Genomic DNA, 21,568 nt, shown 5'->3' on the forward strand with positions numbered 1-21,568 from the left:
TTATATTATCCACATAAGACATAACAAATATAAGTTATATTTGAAAAAATTATCATATAAGGTTAAGACAAAAGCATTTTCTAAATATATGCATATTAAAGAATCATTGTCTGCCTAATTTAATTCTAATCTAATAATTTTATAATTGAATTGCTTCAAGGTTAAGTGCATTGTTAATTGGATTAAATATTTTAATGTGACACTCGTGATCTTCTGTCTTTTCTTAAACAATAATTTATGCACTAAATTAAAACATCATTTAATAATAAAGTTACGTGCATAATTACTACTAATTTAAGCATGCCTAGTGTATATAACCCTAAACCACCCCCAAAAAAACATAGATAAGTTTTACAAGACTTTAAAATTTTAACAAAGTATAAAAATAATTATTTAATAATATATAGTAGTGAGTGAAGTTTAAGTTGTTTATTACTCTTTGTTATATCACCCCACAAGTCACTTACCCCATCTCATATGTGTGTTTTTGATAGGCAGATTTCATATTAGGTGGATCTTAGATATCGAGCAATTCCATGATAATATCACCTCTATTGAAAACATATAGGATTGCTCGATATAATGAGATGTCCATCTATCAAGGACACACATACGGAACAAGGTTTGCTTGATAGGTGACACCATGTTCCCAACATTCGAGTTCCCAATATGCTTGGGAGTTGAGATCCTCAAGATCATTTAGTCTATTACACCAATCATATGATTATTTTAGTAAAGTGCAAGGCATTTTCGATGACCTTGAAAGACTCATCACAAGCTTGGTATCTAGCACTTCCGCAACACTATGTTTCTAATTTTGAACAATTAGCGGACTCAAACTTTTCTACAATCACCAGCATGCTTGATGTCAATTAAACAACAAGAAGATGAATCCTTGAGAGATTTTGTAAAAAGATTCAACGTTGTAACAATGATCACCACAAATGTGTGCCCGAAGATTTTGCAACTTAGGCCTTCATTTCAAGTACTAATAATTAGTTATTGAAATATAATTTAGTCAAAAAAAGCACCTGCAAAGTTGTCTTCCCTTTATGAGATGGCTCATAGGTTCACCAAAAGCAACAAAATACAGAGAGTAAACACTCGTGTTTAACGAGATCCTCGGTGAACCTCAAGGAACTTTAGCAATCCCAGTCGGGCCAGGCTACCGCTGGGAGTTAGGCCCAAAAGAGACCTCTTGAACTAGCCATACTTAGGGGGTAACGAACTTACAGCCCTAATAACTCACCTAGATATCAGAGAATTGTTAGGGATGCTAGGCCCCGCCAACACCAATAGAGGCAACAACACAGAGCTCCATTTAATAAGATTCACTCTTATCATGATTTGACAACTTCCGCAACCCATAATCTAGTCAGATTGAACATTAAGGGATACTTGAACCTCCGCTCCCTCTAAAACTCAGTGTTGATAGAGAGGACTCAAATGAAAGGTGTCAATTTCACCATGCACCTGATCATAGAACTGAAGATTGCATTAATTTAAAGGATGCGATTGAGTCTGCAGTATGCAAGGGCTAGCTGAAGCAATTTGTAGCTCGTCCCAAGCAGTTCGCAAAATATAGAGGTTTTGATGGGAATGCATGTTCCTTAAGAACTTGTAGGGATGACAGAGGCAAGGGTGAACAAGTAGTTAGGGGAGTTATTAATGTTATGGTAGGATCTAATGAGGAATGGATCGAGCCCAATACTAAGAGAAAGGCATATCTCTGCAGTGTCTACTCCATCGAAGAAACCTCGCTCCTCAACAGTGTGGAGACTGGGTTTTTTTTAGCGTGATGAGGCGTAGTTGCTTGATGTTGAGGGAAACGATCCCTTGGTTGTTTCATCCACGATCGCAAGTTTTCAGGTTAAAAGGATTTTGATCGACACATGTAGTGAAGTTGAGGTATTGAGTTGGCAGGCTTTCAAACAGTTTGGTTTGAAAGATTCAACACTGAGACAAGCTAGTTCCATCTATGGTTTTAGCAATCACCCAATAGAAGTCAGGGGATTTATGGTATTGCCCTTAGTGTTAGGGGATGATGAACATACAGTGATGAAGATGGTGGAATTCTCAGTGGTAAATAATACAACTGCATCTAACATCATCTTTGGTTGGCCATTGATGAAAATGGTAAAGATGGTTGTGGCAACATTCTGTTTGAAGGTTAAATTCCCAACTTCGACATGAGAAGGATTTATGAAACCTGACCAACAGTTGGCATGATAATGTCATGTGCTTCACCTACAGTTAACATTGAAGGAAAGGGGTTACTCTCACACATCCGCGAGATTAGGTTCTTCTAGCGAGGAACCCGAGGTGAACCTCATCAAGAAGTCAATGATGAATTTATAGAGTTTGAATGTAAGGTCCGAAGATAGACTCAATAAAGTTGAACCTACGAAACAAATTGAGTCTATTAAGCTTTTTCACAATGATCCGGAGAGGGCTACTAAGGTGGCTTCTACATTGTTGAAATCTTAAAAGCAAATGTGGATCCATTTGTTGAGAGATAATGTAGACGTGTTTTCCTATATGGTGGCGGACATTCCGGGCATCCATCGTTCAATCATTCAACATTCCTTGAACATAAATCTAGAGACCAAGCCATTTAAGCAAAAGAAAAGGAGGTTCGCTTAGTTGAAGCAATTAGACAAGAGACAGAAAAATCATTAGTAGTGGACTTCATCAGGGAAGTGTCATATCCGAAGTGGGTATCTAATGTGGTCATGGTTAGGAAACCTAATGGAAAATGGAGAATGATTTTGGGTTTCACACTCCACAAAAAGACATGTTTGAAATATGGTTAATTCGTCAATTGGGCACAAGTATATGAGCTTTATGAATTCTTTTTTGAGTTACAACTAGACAATGATGGCCAAACAAGATCAAGAGAATGCATCTTTTATAACCAAGAATGCCATTGTCACATCCGGTTTCCTTTAAATCCAAAAATTAAGAACAATTGGGGTGAAATTGAAAGAAATTGTAAGTTGGCAGCCACTTTTGAAAAATAGGAAAATTTAGAAACTGAATTAGATATGGTCGAGATCCAATTCTGGTTCGGTTGGGTTGGAACTAATCGGTTCCTTAGTGGGAGAAAAAATGATTGTCAATGGATAGTTTCTATACAATTGAAGACTGTGCTTGAAGAACTATAAATAGTTGAGAAGTGACTTCTAAGGGAGATTTCTTCTCAATCCTGTTTCATTTTTTTCTCTCTTTTACATCTTCCTTGATTGTTTCAAAGAAGAGATAGTTATGGAAAGCTCTGCATAGAGCAGTGATCCTGAGGTTTGAGTCGAGAAAGTAGATAATCCAGTGAGCTGATAAGGTTCTTAGCCTTTTGGTATATGTAAGGTTTAGAAAATGGAGTTAAGAATTTTCAAAACCTTTTTAAGGGTTCTGCATGTTTCTGGAAAACTGAGCTTTTAGCTAAAAATTTTAACTTATGAGTTTGGTTATACTGCTTAGCTGCCAGGAAGATGGAAACACTAGCGTTTGGAAAAGCTAAGCTAGTGAGGCAAAGAAGTATCAAGTGAGTTTTTGTACTCCATCCCTAGAATGTTGTGACCGGCATGTTTTGTGAGGATGTAGGAACTTGATTGTGAATGCTAAGCATGCATAATGTTGAGTAGGTTTATGAGTATCCACTATTGTGTCGATATGAAAGAAATGATTATGATTTTATGCCTGAAAAGTAGCGTACCTGTAACACCCCCAACTCGAGTCTGTTGCCGGATTAGAGTTACGAGGCATTACAGATCAAAACCCAACTCAAATTTTTGTTTTATTATAAATTATACTAACTCAACCACGAAATTTCATTCCATATATATACACATATATATATAAACACATAACCAATTAAAATCAAACATGCATCATAAATCAAATTACATATACTAACCATGTCTCAAAATTTCAACCATATCATTATCATTTACCTAATCAAAATTTATTATCATTCAAATTCTTAAAACATTTCAAAACATATATGATGATATATCAAAATCCAAGCATATATCCAAACATTTATTTGTACACATATTTCATTTCAAGTTACTAACTATACGACATATTACAACATAGGTGGTCTACCCTATTTGGACAATTATTATACATCAATTTGAACAACATACACACAGTAACCTAGACACAGTAACCTAGACACTTAATTACTTATCTTAATGAATATAACAACTTAATTACTTAACACTTAATTACTTACCCTATTTGGACGATCCCCGAGCTCGTAACCAACTTCCAAAATCTATAAAAAGAAGAACAACATACACACAGTAAGCTATTTAAGCTTAGTAAGTCATAAGCAAACATTATTCATTTTAACATTTATATTAAACCAACCAAATCAAATATAAATAAACATTTAACTTTAATAGCTTAATGCACAAATACTCCAATTATTGTATACTTATCAAAATATAATTTAAAAACAACAATAATAAGCCAAACTACCAATCACTTATAAGCACAAACATGCTCACATATTGTTCATATATCAAATAACTTTGTATCATCAATTCAATATACAACTTACCTTAATTTCATAGCATGATATAAATACATACTTGAACACTATTATTGTTTCGATTTCACATTCGGTCTTCACTTAACATTGCCCATTGAACCATTCGGAATTAAAAAGGATACACGGATAATTAAAAAGCTAGTACAATGCCAACGCCCTAGACGTGGTCTTACATGTAATCACATACCGATGCCACTGTCCCAGACAGGGTCTTACACGAAAACACAAGTCGATGCCGACGTCCCATACGTGGTCTTACATGAAAACACATATTGGAGTCCTATGTCATGACATAAGTATCCTATCTATTCCTAGGGTTCGTACGGGGCTTTTAGGCGTTGATTATCGATCGAATCGAACTCGAAAGAAAATTCCTATCTTAATAATCATTTTCAGCCAAAACATATAACAAATAAATAATTTAATTTATCACTTATCATTTATATATTATTGAATTTAACAACATTTAAATGCTTATCGACTTACCTCGGATGTCGTCGACTGCTAAATCGGCTACTCGACCACTTTTGTCTTTCCCCGATCCAAATTCGATTTCTTTAATTCTTAATCTGAAAATATTCAAATTAAGCTTATTTAAACACCATTCTATTCAATTTACCCTAAAAACACATGAATGGGCAAATTACAATTTTACCCCTAAAATTTCACACTTTCTACAATTTAATCATTTTTGCTCAAAACTCAAAATACACAAATTTTGACTACACTCCTTAAGGGCCGAATATTCCTAGTGTCTATACAAGCTCATGCATTTCATTTATTTCACATTATAGTCCTTCAAAAATTTATTTTCTCAATTTAGCCCTAATTACTCAAATTCACCAAAAATTCAAAGATAAAACATGTTAATCTAACAATTATATTTAATATTTCATCAACTAACATCATGAAACTCAAACATTCATCAATGTCACATTTCAAAATCATCAACAATTCACAAATTAAGACATGGGTTTTGAAGTATTCAAAGCAACGATCTCAAAAACGTAAAAATTATAAAAATAAAAATAACAAAATTCATACCTCAATCAAGCTTGCAAGTGCCGAATATATTAAAGCTTTTAAACAATCTTCTTTTTTCTTAGTTTCGGCCAAAAGATGGAGAAATAATGCTTTAATTTTAATATATTAAACATACACTAACATTAATAATTAGTTTACTTTATTAACCTTTATATAAATATATATACATATATATAAGGCTATACTTGTACTTTGCCACCCACTAACTATATTTTGGCCTTATCACATCATAAATCCTCCATTTAATAAAGGCAACAACAATTTGGTACCTTTAGATTTAACCCCTAAATTTTCATTTTACGCGATTAAACCATTTTCTTTAATCAATCTCTCAAACGACAAAATTAAAACACGAAAATTTCACACAATTAAATTCACACATCATAAACACACAAAATAATATTAAAATATTTTTTTCTAATTCGAATTTGTGGTCCCGAAACCACTGTTTTGATTAGGGTCAAAATTGGGCTATTACAGTACCTCATGAAAATATGTTAGGCATACATGTATTACTTGTTTTTTACAATGGAGTACAGAAAATGGGTTAGACGAAGTTAGAACTGGTAAATGGTGTTTCTATATACCATCATACGGTGCTACTGGGTGCAAACCATGATGTGCGAAGCTCTAAGCCTTGCGAAAGGGATATTGCGGTGTTCGAGCATCAAGGTATAGAAATGGCGAAATGTAGGAATGGGCAGGTGAATAGGGAAATTAGAATTCCGTTAAGATTCAGCCATTCGGTGTTGCTAAGTGCAAATCGTGTGTCACATCCAAAAAATAGGGCTAGAAGAAATAGGGATAAAATTTAGATTTTGTTTTTTTAAGCAAGGGGTAAGAGAATTTAGTATGCCTTAAAATTTATTTTTATTAAAAATAGTCATGAATGAGCTTGTTGGTTTAGTGGTAAGGCTTTAGCTTACCCATAGGTCCCAAGTTCTAAATCCCTTGTGTGCATTCAATTAAAATATTTTATTTTTACCCCATGAAAGTGTCGAATTTGCAAAACAGACTAGCCAAAAATGTTTTTTAATGTAGTCCTTATTTTAAAATAGTCCTAACTCTACATGAATTCCCGAAAACCTAATTCAATTAGGGAAAATAGTTTATAAATAGCTAACCCTTTTCAAACCCTAGAATTGATATTTAAAGAATTTTTCAAGAAAACTCCTAAAGTTCTTTCTTTGCCAAATCATTTTTTAACCAAGAAATTCAAAGTTTTCAAAATTATCCCTCTCCTTCCGAGTAGATCAACAATCTCATCATTCGATTAAGGTTTTTGTGCCTCCAAATTAGGTGTGGGATCTACACTTAAAACCATTGTGTATAGTTAATTAATGTACTAGAAAGTAAGAAATCAGTATAGGTGAACCCCATAAGAATTGTTAGACAAACCTATAGGAAATAACATGCAAACCCTATAGGAATTGTAATGAAAACCCCATGCTAGGCAAACATCCATGAGATGCGACCCCCAGGTAGCGTGAACCCCCTATAGTATGCGAACCCCATCGCGAAACCATATGACAAACCTTATAGGAATTAATATGCGACCCCTTAGTATATTGCATGCAAACCTTAAGAAATATGAAAACTTCGTATAACGTGAAAACACTAGGAAAAATTTATGTTAACCCTATGCATTTAAAAGCCTAACATTTATGCGAACCCTCACGAAAGTTATTGTATGGCAACTGCATGTGCGAACCCCTGTAAACAAACCTTGTATGTGCGAACTCATCTGTGTAAACCCTAAGTGCGAACCTATTCGTGTGAACCCCTTGGTGTGCGAACCCTAGGTGCAAGAACCCTAATATGCGAACCCTCTAGGTGTGATCCATAATGAGCGAACCCCTAAGTGTGAACCCATATGTGCGAACCCCTGTGAGTGAACCTTGTATGTGCGAACTCATCTATGTGAACCTTAGATGCAAACCCATCTATGTGAACCTCTAGGTGTATGAACCATAGGTGTGAGAACCCTAATGTGCAAACCCCCAGGTGCGATCCCTAACGATCGAACCCCTATGTGTACAAACCCATATGTGCAACCTTATATGTGTGACCCTTGTATGTGCGAACCCGACTTATACATGTGTTAACCAAACCAAGCGCGTTAGACCACACGAAAACACTGTATATGTGGAACTATTTTAATTCTAAAATTAATTTTATAAATGAAACCGCTGAGAATGGATGCATCTTTAAATGTCATTAAATGTGAGTATGAAATACTGAATGTGCGAATCTTCGGGCCTTACGAAGGGGACACTTTGGTGTTCAAGCATCAAGGTGAAATATGAAAAAGAATGATATCGACTAGTTCTTTGGGGCAACATCATGACGATGGTATTTAGGTTCCATAGAATAACATTGCGATGGCGGTCAACAGGCTTTATGGGGCGATATCACGATAGAGGTAAAGTCATTCGGGGTGACACCTCCAAGAGGTTTAGTGTGCAAGGCTATAGCTCAGCTATGGCGACCAATGGAGTTCGTCAAGACATTAAACATGAGATATATTATGTAAGACCATAGCTCAACTATGGCAGCATATGGAGTTCATGGGGCACTAAACACGAATTAGTCTGTTAGGACATTAAAAATTGAGTAGCCCGTCGAGACATTAAAAATATGGTAGTCCGCCAAGACGTTAAACATGGGATCATGTTGCGTGAGACCATAGCTCGATCGTGGCAGTATAATGTAGTCTGTTGGGACACTAAACACATGTGGATAACCAGGATAAAAATCATTAGAAATCTCGCAAATAAGGAAAAAGGGTTAGAAGGAAAATAAAAGTGTGGATAGGCAATAGTTAGCCAGTGGGTCAGAGGAATCCACTGATGAATGAAAGATGTAATAGAAATTGGAAAAGACTACTAAAATAATAGCCGTGAAAGCTGAAAGGGCATATGGATGGTAACCCAGCAAGATTCAGACAAAGGGAATAACGTGCTAGAAATGACTAGGGTAATAAAGAAAAACAAGAGAAGATGTACCCAAGGATCGCAGATGAGGAATCCGCTATTAAGGACCGCCAAAAGGCCTTCAATAAAATTTGGTATGTGGGAAAAAGTTACCAATAAGGGGTACCAAGTGATAGACATGTCTGTCAAGACTATTCCTCTTAGAGGAGGATCTATCACGAGTATAACCGTCATAGAGATGGTTCCATAAGGAAATGCTCACATAAGAGAAATCGTAAGCTCAAATGTTCATTGAGATAAACTATCTGAGGGAAGCTGTCGGGCAAAACGATTCTCTACAAACGAATATACCTCACCTTAAAAGTAAGGTATAGCGAGAAGGGCGGATTACCAATGAGTAATCCAAACAACATTCTATTCCGAGTGCAGGGTGGAAGTAGAAAGGATAAAACAAGGTTAAGACCATCAATGTGGCATTTTATAGGTAGAATATTTGTATATCCGTCGGAGCTATGACGTTAGCAAGCTAGAATGAAACTAAAAAGGATATTCTTGATAGAAAGTGTGTAAGGAAAAGTAAGAATCTACAAGTATGACGAAACATTTAGGAAATCATTATAACATGATGGCTGGTCATAAGCTTGACCAAGTAATGATCATAAACGATCGAACCGTCAAGAAGAAAACCCGGAAGTCATCTCGGAGTCCGCCACTTCGGGTAAAATGTGAACGCCTAAGTAGAACAAGTAGTTGGCGTATTTTAATTTATTTTATTTTTAAGTTAGTACCTCCAAAGGTATGGGTTAAACATTTTCGTATATATATATATATAAGTAGTATCAAGGAAACTTACTAAGTTCTTTTGAACTTACAGAAGTTGGCTTACATGTACAGGACTCGTTGGAGGTGTAAGGATCTTGGGGAGGGACCCAACCAGACCCAGACAGATCAAGGATCATCATCAATAGTGTCATGCACATAGGAATGGGGTACCTTTGGCGGTTTCGTCACGGGGTCAAAATTTATTGTAACTAAATAGTTCTTTAGAGTCTAAAAATTTAAGATAGTAAAATTTTATTTTAAATTTTAAGGTTCGACCGTAAGAATATTTATTAATAAGTAATAAAGTTTGTCTGTAAAAATAGTCCAAATTAAAACTATGGATAGGACCAATTTGATTCAGTTGTGACACTCCATACTCGGATTGGGCGACCAGGTCAGGTGAGGGTATTACAGCCTTTTTCTGTTATAAAGTGATGCCCTTTGGTCTTAAGAATGCAAGGGCAACATACCAGAGATTGGTTAATAGCATTTTTAGGAACATTGAGGTATATGGGTCTTAAGAATGCAAGGGCAACATACCAGAGATTGGCCAATATCATTTTTAGGAACATTGAGGTATATGTGGATGATATACTGACCAAAATTCCCTCGATGGAACATGTGGTGGATCTCTAGGAGGATTTTAATATTCTACAAAAATATGGCATGAAATTGAACCTGGTCAAATGTGTCTTCAATACTGGTGCAAGTTTTTAGGGTTGATGATCTTCTAAAAAGGAATAGAAACAAATCAAAAAAAAAATTTAAGGCCATTTTGGATCTTAATCCACCCAAAAATACGAAGGAGATTCAGAGGTTGAATGGCAAAATTGTGGCATTGAACAAGTTTGTCTCTAGAATGGCTGATAAATGCCTACCATTTTTTAAGGCGTTGAAGTCCCCTTTTAGATAAACATAGGAATTCTAAGAATCTTTTAAGTAGTTCAAAATGTATTTGGCTTGCCCCCCATTGTTAGCTTCACCTTCGCAGGGATTCCTTATGTATGTATCTCGCAGCTTCTGACGAAACTATAGCAGCAGTACTAATCAAAGACAACATGGCTCGTCAAAATCTAGTGTACTACATCAACAAGGTTCTCCAAGGTGGCAATTTTGTTATTCATATAAAATATTGTTATATAAATAGATATGCTGAAAAATTATAAAAAAAAAATATTAAAATTAATAATAATAAACTTAAAAATCACAAAAATTATAATTTTTTTGGCATTATGAATTTTACAACTTTTTAAGAATTTTTTACAAAGTTATGTTTCCAATAGGACATTGAGTATTTGGTTAGAAAGTTGAGTTTTCAACAGGATTTTGAGTATTTTGCTAGAAAATTGTATTTTTCATTAAGAATTTGAGTAAATAGTTTATGATTTTGATAATTGTTAGAAATTTATGAGAATAACGGATTAAAAGTTGTCTTTTATGAAAGCTCCCCAAGAATTTCCGATTAATTACAAGATAATAACCAAGGGTAAACTTTTTGTTGTACCATCTAAATGGCTTATGATTCAAACATAGTTTCCAGTTTTGATGGCCCCTTCCAGCCTTCCTTTCTTCAGCTTCAAGCCCACTTTAATTAGTACATTATGCAACAATTCATCAAAAAGTAGTCCGCAAACACCACTCTCTCTTCTTTCTTTTTCTTTTTTCAATTAAGATATTAATTTTGGATTCCATAGTCGGATAATAACAGGGAGTCTATTAACATCTTAATAAATATTAGTAAATTCCAATAAATCTAGATGAAACTTAAATACAGTAAAACTTAAATCCATATATATATAAACTGAACTTTTAAAGTTGAATTTTAGCATTAAATTAAGGTCCAAACATAGCAAATGATGAAGATAGACGGATCCTCAAAGTTACTTTAATCGAACCCACACAAGCACGAAAATGATGAAAGATGGATGGTTCCACTTTGCCACCACAATGCATGAGGAAAGCTTGATCATCAAATGACTATTTTTTTTCCCAAGAACACCTAATTCACACATTTGGAATGATGAAAGCACATGAGAAAACCTTTTATTATTTCTCGCTATTATTAAATAAATTTTTGTGTTATTAAAAAAATCAAATAATACCAAGTTAATATTTACGGCTTAAAAAATTATATGAAAATTGCTTTATATATTTACGGTTTAACTTCAAACAAAATATTTTATTTGTATAATCATAAAAAGCTTTCAAACAGAAAATGATAAAAAAAATTTAACAGTAAAGACTAAAGTAAGCCCAGGTCAAGTACATTCACCCCTTTGAAATGGTTTTGGAGTTGCCCTAACCACTCCAAACCTTTAGAAATTCATGGTATGAGAAATCAATCCAATTATTGATGCAATCCAAATTCCACCAATTCCAAACAACAATATTTTTAATTCCAACCAATTCGAATATTTATAATTAACAATCAAAAGAGTCAAATTACCCAAAATAGTACAATGCAATGGTTTGCACCTACAGATTCCATTCACCAACATCTCTACCTTACTTAAGCTAATTGACATGGTTTTTAAGGTTGTTTTTTTCTAAATAAAAATAAAAAAACTGCCGAATTTCGAAATGAAAAAGTGAAAAGTAGGAGCAGTAACCAGAAAGCAACAGACGTAACCCCAGTAGCAAGCAAACTTTTTTAAACCAATCTGATGCAAGACATGTGCAAAAAAGTGATTGAAACTACATAATTAAATAAAAGAACCATGCAGTCCTTCAAATGCCAATCTTTTCTATCTACTCTTCACTTTTATCAGTTTCTATTATTTCCTGAGTTTAAAGCACTAATTTCCAGCTCTAAAGCTCTGAAAACCCATCAGATTTTTCCTTTTCTTTTTTAATCTTCAATTACAGCTAACATATGGATTATTGTAATACAAAAGAGTGGATTAGCTGTTTATTTGCTAACATTATTGTAGTAGTATTATCCACTGAAGTCTGGCCTCTTCAGAATTGAACTGACTGAAGAATGTCACAAAGCATTTTTTTTCAGCTTTTTTTTCTTTTTTCTCTCAAAACCAATAATGACTCATGGAATCTCTAGTGGTTGTCAATATAATTGCAGACAACCCATTTGAGAATTTCACTCATTGAATTGCTCAGTTTAGAAATTGAGAGATGGGTATCACTGGAGAACTGGTTAGAAGTGTCTTCTCTAGGAACAGGTCTTTTGGGACTCCCCGAGACACCAGCTTAGTAAGTTTATATACCGTGTATATATGCCTTGTAATCAGTGAATTCCCATAGCAGTATTTTCTTAAATTGAGATATGGCTATCTTGTCTTGATCCTGTTAGGCAAGAAGTAAAGTGACCGACAAGAAAAGATGGAGTTCAGTCAGATCATACCTTTGTGGCGATGAATTTAATTCAGTTGTTGCAGAGGAAGATTCATGTTCAGTTAAGAGCTCTGAAGCCACTGTTACTCAGCCTATACCACAAGGTTTAAGGGACCAACCGGAAAACCAGAGTGATGATGAGACCAAGCCAAATATGCCAGAGGAAACACTGATACGAGTCACAAAAGCCCAAATTCTTGAAGGCGAGGCCCAATAAGAAGATTCCAAGCCCAATCAAGAAATCCACCCATACTTAGTTGAAAATCAGGCCAAATTGTCAAAGTGGCCCAAGTTGTAAAGTTTTATTTTTATTTATTTATTTTATTTAGTTTAAATTTTTATATTCAGTCCAAGAGTCCCAAATAAAAGACCCTTGGCTGAATTTCCATATTAAAATAATTAGGAGTTTTTTTTAGTTTTAGTTTTAGTGTTCTAATTAAATTAGGAAAACATTTGAAAGGCCTATTTATATGGCTTGGCCAGCCACCCTACATGACATTACAATTACATTGAAAATTTCAGATTTGATTTGAGTGAAAATTCTCTTTGAGTTCTTCAAGGATTTCTCTTGAGTTTTCTTTAGAAGTTGTTTTAACAATCTTTTTGATTGTGGGAGCCATCTTCAACCTTCTTCTTGCCATTGATATTCTTTGGAGGGGAGATTAGAGCCGTTTGAAGGGAGTTGTGAGATCTTTCGAGATTTCAAGGCTTCTTAGGACTTATCTTTTAATTTCTTACTGTCAATTCTTTCTTTATTTCTACTTGTGCTGAATCATTATCTAATCTATTTTCTGTTCTTATTGTGTTTTCAGCCTTTTTCTATCTTAAGGAATCAGCCCACAAATCCCCAATTTCTAGGGTTTTTCCATACTCTTTTTGGGTGAAATTAGATTGTCGAAATTTGGGGAAAACTATCTCGGTGTTCAATTGGGCAGAATCACAATCTCCTTGAGGGTTTCAAGAACCCTAACACTTATTTCTATTCTCAATTTGATTCTTTGCTGATTTGGGGATTTTATTTCAGATCTGAAAATTCAAAAATCTAATCTTTTAATTTTCTGTTTCGTTTCAGATCTAATTGTTTAGGGTTTTCGTAGGAGTTTCTCGTGACTTGGCAACTCGATCTTGGTCCGCGCGCAACCCCGTATCATTTGGTATCAGATTTTGGGCGTTTTGGGTGTTCTTGGTTGATTTCTAAACTGATCTCTATTTTTTAAAGCATAAACGGCAGTTTTACCCAGAAAAATTGTTCAAAAAAAATTCATTTGAGTGGGTAAACGTTGTCCGATTGATCTGAAATTTTACATACATGTTTTTGGCACTGTGATTGAATATAAAAAAATTATTCCCGCAAAAAAATCAGTCAAAAAAGTCAAAAAAATCAAAAAATACGAAATTCAATAAAAATTTAAAAAAAGATTTAGCGGGTTGAATTTGGTGCCCAAAATTTCCAGATCAAAAATTCAATATATAAGGACACTCCAGATTTAATTTCGTGATTTTTGGAGATCGGGAACACCTCGAACGAATTTGTCAAGTTACTCCGCAGTTTTCGTGTTTTCTGTTTTCAGCAATTTTTATTGATTCTTAGCTGTAGGTTTTCATTTGTTTCCCTTTATTCTTCCTTTACGTTATCTAACACCTTCTTGTTTCTTGTGTTAGTAGGATTTAAACGTGTGCACAACTTCTTCCTCGGTGCAACACGAATCAATTGGTGTCTCGTCAGTTTTTGGCATCCTAGTGCAAATTAGGATTCTTTGGTAGTTTGGTTCACACTCTCTAATTGGTTGATATAAACTCTGATAAAGAACTCACAAGATTGAATTCGACCTCATTGAGAATTTGATTTTTTCTTTTTGAGTGATTAACGGTGAGGTTTGATAACTTTTATTTTGAGTGTTGAGTGTTTTGCAGGTTTTAAAAAAAATGTCTACAGGTGATAATACTAGTGACATATTTAAAAAATTCCAACAACAGTTGGACGAACAGGCTGCTGCACTTCGAGCGTTGACTGCTACTATCAATGAGGTGCGGTTGAATCAAGAGCCTCAATATCGAGATCAAATTAAAGACGATGTGGATAACCAGCCTCCTGCTCATAGGCGCGCTCCTCGGCGTGTCCCTAGAACTGATTATGATCTTCATGATCGTGGACAACCCTCTTTGGCAAAACCAAAGAGCGAGCAGCAACGAGAACATCTCTTTCATACTCGCTGCCATGTACAAGGTAAGCTTTGTAGAGTTATTATTGATGGTGAAAGTTGCTCGAACGTAGCAAGCACGACGATGGTGGAAAAGCTTTGCTTAACCACTACCAAGCATCCACGACCTTATCAACTACAAGGGCTTAGCAACGAAAGCCAATTTAAGGTCACTCAACAAGTGCGCATCGCCTTTTCTATCGGTAAATATCAAGACGAAGTCGTGTGCGACGTAGTACCTATTCAAGCCTGCCATTTATTGCTAGGAGAACCATGGCAACTGGATCGAAAAGTCACTCACGATGGTCGTACCAATAGGTATTCTTTCAAGCATCAAGGAAAGAAACTTACCTTAGTGCCGCTCACTCCGGAACAAGTCCATGAGGACCAAATCAAACTGAGAAATTCTGTTAAAACAAGTGAGGAAAAAGAAAAAAAGAATGAAAAAGAGCAAAAAGAGATTGAGAGTGAAAAGGAATGTGAAACAGAAAAGAAATTTGAAAAAGAAGTTGAAGAAAGAAGACAAAATGAGTTAGAAAAAGAAACAAAAGAAAAAGACGAGGAAAGGCTAGTGAGGAATGTTTCCACTAACCAAGATATGAATTTTTCTTGTGTTGCTACTTTTCAGGTTCCTGAAAAATCGAAAGATAACTTTCAACTTCAATACCTCTCAAATGAAAGACGCTTTCATACGATCAACTTAGGCAAAGATGAAATCACACTACATGATCCCGAAGGTAAGCGAGGTAAGGAAATTTTAGAAACCGAGTCCAGTGCAGATTTGAAAATTATTGATAAAACTTTTGGTGACTTAGTTCTTAAAAGATCCCCTCATTTTGATCCGATTAATTGTTACTCTTCGATTGTGGTTGATAAAGTCATTACGAAAAGAAGCGTGATTTGTTATTCTCTTGATTTACCTTGTGTAAAATCCTCGAATTTGTCCAAATCTGTTTTGGAGAATAAGGTAACGAAATTTTCCAAATTTGTTTTCAATTTATATTCGTGCCTTAAACAGTTTATGTGGTTGTACATGAAGTTTGAGTTCCATTTGACAAAGGTTAACTCAACAACGGAGATTCGACTACACTATGCCCCCGATGAGCGAAGGTTTGTTTTAAATGAAAAAGGTAAAATCGACCCTTATTCTTCTGCTTATCGAGGTAAGATGCTTGAAACCTTTGAAACACTTTTGTACTCCTCGGATAGTGATAAAGATCGTGTTGATGAACACTTAGATCGAAACGTGCTTGACTGTCCTATTTTATTTATTCTATCTGTTTTGATGGTTGATAAAAAGATTCTTGTTTTTGATAATGCATGTGTGAGTGAATTTATAGACCGTCGATTAATGCATGGTATGATTATGCAACTCTGTGAACCATGTGAATCTTTTCAAATACCTACTTGTGACGATTATGTTTACCATTTGATTTATTACTCGCAATTTATTCATGGTTTGTGGGAACAATGTGAGACGACTGAATGCCTTAAAACATGTCCATCTTTGTTTCAAATATTTGACGAGGCAGTGGTGAGTAAATTAGATTGTTTGCATGGTAATCTGAATCTGTCCATTCACTTGCGTTATACCTGTTCTATTATGCATATAATTGGACTACAAGCTTGTTTGTGTTGCTATTTACTATTTCATGGCTATTCTTTTCAGTGGACTCAATTGCCATTACTCCCGTTCGATAGAGGAAAGTCGAGTTCATTTGATTTTTCAGATTCGAGGACGAATCTTTTTGAGGAAGGGGGGAATGATACGAGTCACAAAAGCCCAAATTCTTGAAGGCGAGGCCCAATAAGAAGATTCCAAGCCCAATCAAGAAATCCACCCATACTTAGTTGAAAATCAGGCCAAATTGTCAAAGTGGCCCAAGTTGTAAAGTTTTATTTTTATTTATTTATTTTATTTAGTTTAAATTTTTATATTCAGTCCAAGAGTCCCAAATAAAAGACCCTTGGCTGAATTTCCATATTAAAATAATTAGGAGTTTTTTTTAGTTTTAGTTTTAGTGTTCTAATTAAATTAGGAAAACATTTGAAAGGCCTATTTATATGGCTTGGCCAGCCACCCTACATGACATTACAATTACATTGAAAATTTCAGATTTGATTTGAGTGAAAATTCTCTTTGAGTTCTTCAAGGATTTTCTCTTGAGTTTTCTTTAGAAGTTGTTTTAACAATCTTTTTGATTGTGGGAGCCATCTTCAACCTTCTTCTTGCCATTGATATTCTTTGGAGGGGAGATTAGAGCCGTTTGAAGGGAGTTGTGAGATCTTTCGAGATTTCAAGGCTTCTTAGGACTTATCTTTTAATTTCTTACTGTCAATTCTTTCTTTATTTCTACTTGTGCTGAATCATTATCTAATCTATTTTCTGTTCTTATTGTGTTTTCAGCCTTTTTCTATCTTAAGGAATCAGCCCACAAATCCCCAATTTCTAGGGTTTTTCCATACTCTTTTTGGGTGAAATTAGATTGTCTAAATTTGGGGAAAACTATCTCGGTGTTCAATTGGGCAGAATCACAATCTCCTTGAGGGTTTCAAGAACCCTAACACTTATTTCTATTCTCAATTTGATTCTTTGCTGATTTGGGGATTTTATTTCAGATCTGAAAATTCAAAAATCCAATCTTTTAATTTTCTGTTTCGTTTCAGATCTAATTGTTTAGGGTTTTCGTAGGAGTTTCTCGTGACTTGGCAACTCGATCTTGGTCCGCGCGCAACCCCGTATCAAACACACAACTCAATTTCTAAACTATTCCATGCAGAAGATGCAGCCATTGTTATTCAGTCAGCATTTAGACAATTTCTGGTTTGATTCTCCTGCAAATTCATCAATTCACATCTTTTCTATTTTAATGACAGTATATGTAGTTTCATGCAGAAGTTCAGGATCCTGGCATGCTTGAGTAGCATTATGTTAATGAATTTGGAAGTCTGAATTCTTTGGTACTTTGGTTCTTGAATTTCAGGCCCGGCGTCGAGATACAGAGATCAAAAGAAAGGATGATAAACAGGAGACACTCACAGGGACCGAAAGTCCGAGCAGGGACACTATCGGTACTTCGATTGAAGTTCAAACTGGAAACTCTGTGGAAATTTTCTTAGTTCAAGATGAAAGCAAAGGAGTACATCACCGAGTTCAACAAAAACCAAAAGCTCAGGTTCTGAGGATAAAGGTAACACAAGCAATAATCCAATAGTTGGCGTTCCAAATTCCACTAATTCATGAAAACGATAAGAACCCAGTGTCAGTGATGATCTTGATATTCTCAAATACACAGCTCAGTTGTGTTCTAATCTCGATGTGCGGATTTTGCTTACCATTTTTTGGACAAAAAAAACAGCATCCTGCAGACTCCGGGATTCAAACCCCACATTCGCTGGATGCTCTTAGAGTAACTGCATGCACTAACGGGGCATAGGTTCAGATTTTGCTTAATTATTTTCTACTTTGATACCTGAAATAACAGGAAGACTGGGATGATAGCATGGTGAGTAGTAATATATCAAAAATGAGGATTCAGAACAAACTAGAAGCGATGACTAGGCGTGAGAGAGCACTGGCCTATGCTTTTTCGCAACAGGTAAAGATACAAATTTGCCTACAGAACAAAAGAGAAATGCAAGTTTAAGCTTTGAACTGGTCTAACTTTATCCAAACTCCTTTGGTAGCTTTGAATCTGCTCCAAGAGAAAACAAGGAAAACCTGATGGCATGGAACAGAACATGAGCTTAAGCTGGAGCTGGCTAGAACGATGGATGGCAACCCGTGTTCCAGAGAGCTCACTGGGTGAAAACAATAACAAACAATTTGAACCAGTAGACCACAATCAAAGATTTGTTATCAGGAAAGGAATTATAGACGGAGCAGGTGAAGAGAAAGAAAGTTGTGGATCTAATGAAGTATCTATCCAGCTAGAAACCTTACCAGCACCAACTTGTAAGGAAAAACATCGATACAGTCCATCAAAGAACAGGCTTAAAGCTACAAGAACTATATCGAGGAGGAAAACTGTACCAAGCTATCAACCATCCAAGGAATCCAACAAGGTTAGATGCTAATAGTTGTATCTGTAGTTTCTGGCTTCTACTAGTGCTTTAATACTCCAATGTAACCAGATCATTTAATACTGCTGCAGGTGAGCAAGAAAGATGGTTCAGGGGAGCGTGTAAAATATAAGAAGGCACAAGAACAAGCAATCAAGAGGCCAGAAAGAAATTAATGCAACAGTGCTAACCATCAACTCTCACCAGATCTTTTAACCGCTTGATCTTCGGATTTTTATAATGTTAGGAGAGAAATAAATTGCTACTAGGGCTAAGGCTTACTCTGTTTAATATGTGGCTTCAACAAAATGGTAGGTTTCCCCTGTAAATGCTGTCACTAAACCATTGTTCATTCTGTAAATTCCTCGAGTGTTGGTTGTTAAGTATCAAATAATAAAGGCTGCTTAAGTAGCCGAACTTGCAACCCCAAAGATTCCATGTTCATGGTGCAAATGATTGAAACCTACATCTGATCACTCTCTCAAACAGGCCAGGAGCAAATGCATACTGTATATAACTATGCATCCTACTTCTGAGTCTCACAAGGCTGCATTTAACCTACAGCTCCTACTGAAGCATTAGTCGCCTAGATCAAACCTATGTTACTTGAACGCAGATGTGAGTGAGGGTTGAATATGGGTCTTTTTATGACTTTTTATTCCTCCACTTGATCATGAATACAGTTTTCTTTCCATGTAATTGGAAGATCCTTGGAAAGTCATATCCCCATATCTATGCTAGATGTGTAGACACAGATGTTGAACATGAGTAAACCAAGAAGCATGATTACTTCAAGAACAATTAAGAATCAGAGAAACATAGAATCAAACACCGAGGAAAATGCTCAGAATAAGCTTAACTTTCATTAGTAAATTTGAGATATAGAACACAGTTTGAGCAAAATTAACATTACATCTAAGAATGAACATTCACCTCTTACAAATGCAAACTTATGCATTCTGGGATAAATCCCAGGTATTTGCAGGCTTCTTAGCAGCATCCATCAACATCAACAATATCCCTTTTCTAACATTTAAACACATTATTCAAACATAACCAAATCCAAAACCCTAGATCTTGTCTATATCTTCATCTTCGAACTCAACATAATCATCTGCACCTCCTTCATCCTCCTCATCGACAATGCCTTCATTGAGACGTGTATTCTCTGGGAGCTCACCATAGGCTTTTAAGAGCCTTGCTTCATCTGGCATGTACTTGAGGATCACATCAGCCTTATCATCCTGATAGTCGCGAAGCCCAACAAGGATTATATCACCGGCAGCAATCCAAACCTTCTTATGCATCTTCCCACGGATGTGGCAAAGGCGCTTAGTACCATCGATGCACATGGCTTCACACCGGCCATTGCCTAGCATTCGAAGCACTTGGGCATACTCTTGGCCGTCTTCCTTGAACACGAGTTCGCGCTTTTCATCATCAGCTTCATTCTTCCCTCTCTTTCTGTTCTTTCCTCCCTTCCCCTTGTTCTTTGGCATGGTCTCTTCTTATAGCCTTGTGCCTAAGAAAAACCAAATACTTCACATAAGCCAAAATATCAAGATGCTTGAAAATATGAAATTATTTCAATATAAATCAATTTAATTTAATCAAATTGGAAAATAAACAAGTGTAAACAAAAAATAGCCATAAAATCAATATGTAATTTCTATCCAAACCTTGAATTCCAACAATTCACAAATATCAGGATCAAATTTTCTGATGCTATTAAAATTAAGCAATTTATTGATTAAAATTGTAACAAAAATTTTATGTTTTTGATTCAATGACCAAAAGTACAATCACAGTCAAACTAAAAATACATAAAAATAATAATTTCAATAAATAGAAACAAAAAAGGAGGGAAAAGGTCAGGCTTTAATCAGTTAAAGCAATCAGAATTACATGATCAAGAAATTAAAACTACAAAAAAAAAAGAAATTAAACAGAATCTCAATCATTATAACATAACCCTATAAGTTAAATTTTTTGAAAAAGCAAAAAAAAAAAGAAGTAATTTAACCAAGAACAAATTACAGTATTCTTTCACAGAGAATGATAAACATTTAATTATCGGCAAGTTGAAGTAAAAATAAGCGTCAAAATAAAGAGATTTAAAAAAAAAGTAAAACACGAACAGAGAAAATAAAAGAAAACCTTTTTGGCTTCTGCTTCTGCTGCGTAGAGTAAAACACTTGAGAGTCAAGTGTTGAAGATAAGAGAAGTTTATAGAACCAATCTGATTCTTCGTCACCAAAGGCCAAACCCTAGCTTCGAAACGAAGAGTCTACAAAAGTTGAATTTTATTCGATCCGACTGGACTTTTCTTTTAGCGGATATGATTGGAATATTAAGGTTTTTGTTTACATTGTTTTTCAAAGTCACTTTTATTAAAGTTAAATAATTTTTGAAGTAAAAAAAATTAATTTTTTGGTTTTAAAAAATATTTTTAGAATCAAATAACGTTTTTATCCTTTACTTATAATCTAATATATTTTGTATAATATTTGTATGAATATATAATTATTTTTTAAATTTGTTTCAAATATATAATATTATATATTTTAATTGAATTTATAATGATCATATTTTAATATTTAAAT

General features: G+C 34.9%; 3 protein-coding genes across 4 annotated transcripts; 2 read left to right on the plus strand and 1 right to left on the minus strand.

Moving 5' to 3' along the window:
- The first annotated feature begins 12,052 nt into the window (after positions 1–12,052).
- LOC121203247 (uncharacterized) lies at positions 12,053–12,936 on the plus strand. Its single transcript, XM_041106285.1, has 2 exons — positions 12,053–12,561; positions 12,662–12,936. Exons 1-2 carry the CDS (start codon positions 12,484–12,486, stop codon positions 12,917–12,919), a joined length of 336 nt encoding a protein of 111 aa, XP_040962219.1. The 5' UTR covers positions 12,053–12,483; the 3' UTR covers positions 12,920–12,936.
- A 4,741-nt stretch (positions 12,937–17,677) lies between these two features.
- LOC107910981 (protein IQ-DOMAIN 1) lies at positions 17,678–19,141 on the plus strand. Its single transcript, XM_041104236.1, has 6 exons — positions 17,678–17,779; positions 17,888–18,094; positions 18,263–18,313; positions 18,389–18,502; positions 18,609–18,968; positions 19,058–19,141. Exons 1-6 carry the CDS (start codon positions 17,678–17,680, stop codon positions 19,139–19,141), a joined length of 918 nt encoding a protein of 305 aa, XP_040960170.1.
- Positions 19,142–19,806: 665 nt separating this feature from the next.
- LOC107912617 (eukaryotic translation initiation factor 1A) lies at positions 19,807–21,343 on the minus strand. 2 transcript variants are annotated; one of them, XM_016840891.2, is made up of 2 exons: positions 21,123–21,343; positions 19,807–20,487 (listed from the first exon to the last, which is right to left on the minus strand). In XM_016840891.2, exon 2 carries the CDS (start codon positions 20,462–20,464, stop codon positions 20,036–20,038), a length of 429 nt encoding a protein of 142 aa, XP_016696380.1. In that variant the 5' UTR covers positions 20,465–20,487; positions 21,123–21,343; the 3' UTR covers positions 19,807–20,035. The 2 variants fall into 2 exon arrangements, with proteins under 2 accessions (XP_016696380.1, XP_016696381.1); XM_016840892.2 differs by having other exon boundaries at positions 19,807–20,504; positions 21,123–21,329.
- Positions 21,344–21,568: the final 225 nt, after the last annotated feature.

This window comes from Gossypium hirsutum, chromosome D11, assembly GCF_007990345.1.
Source record: "Gossypium hirsutum isolate 1008001.06 chromosome D11, Gossypium_hirsutum_v2.1, whole genome shotgun sequence".
Taxonomy (NCBI): Eukaryota; Viridiplantae; Streptophyta; class Magnoliopsida; order Malvales; family Malvaceae; genus Gossypium; species Gossypium hirsutum.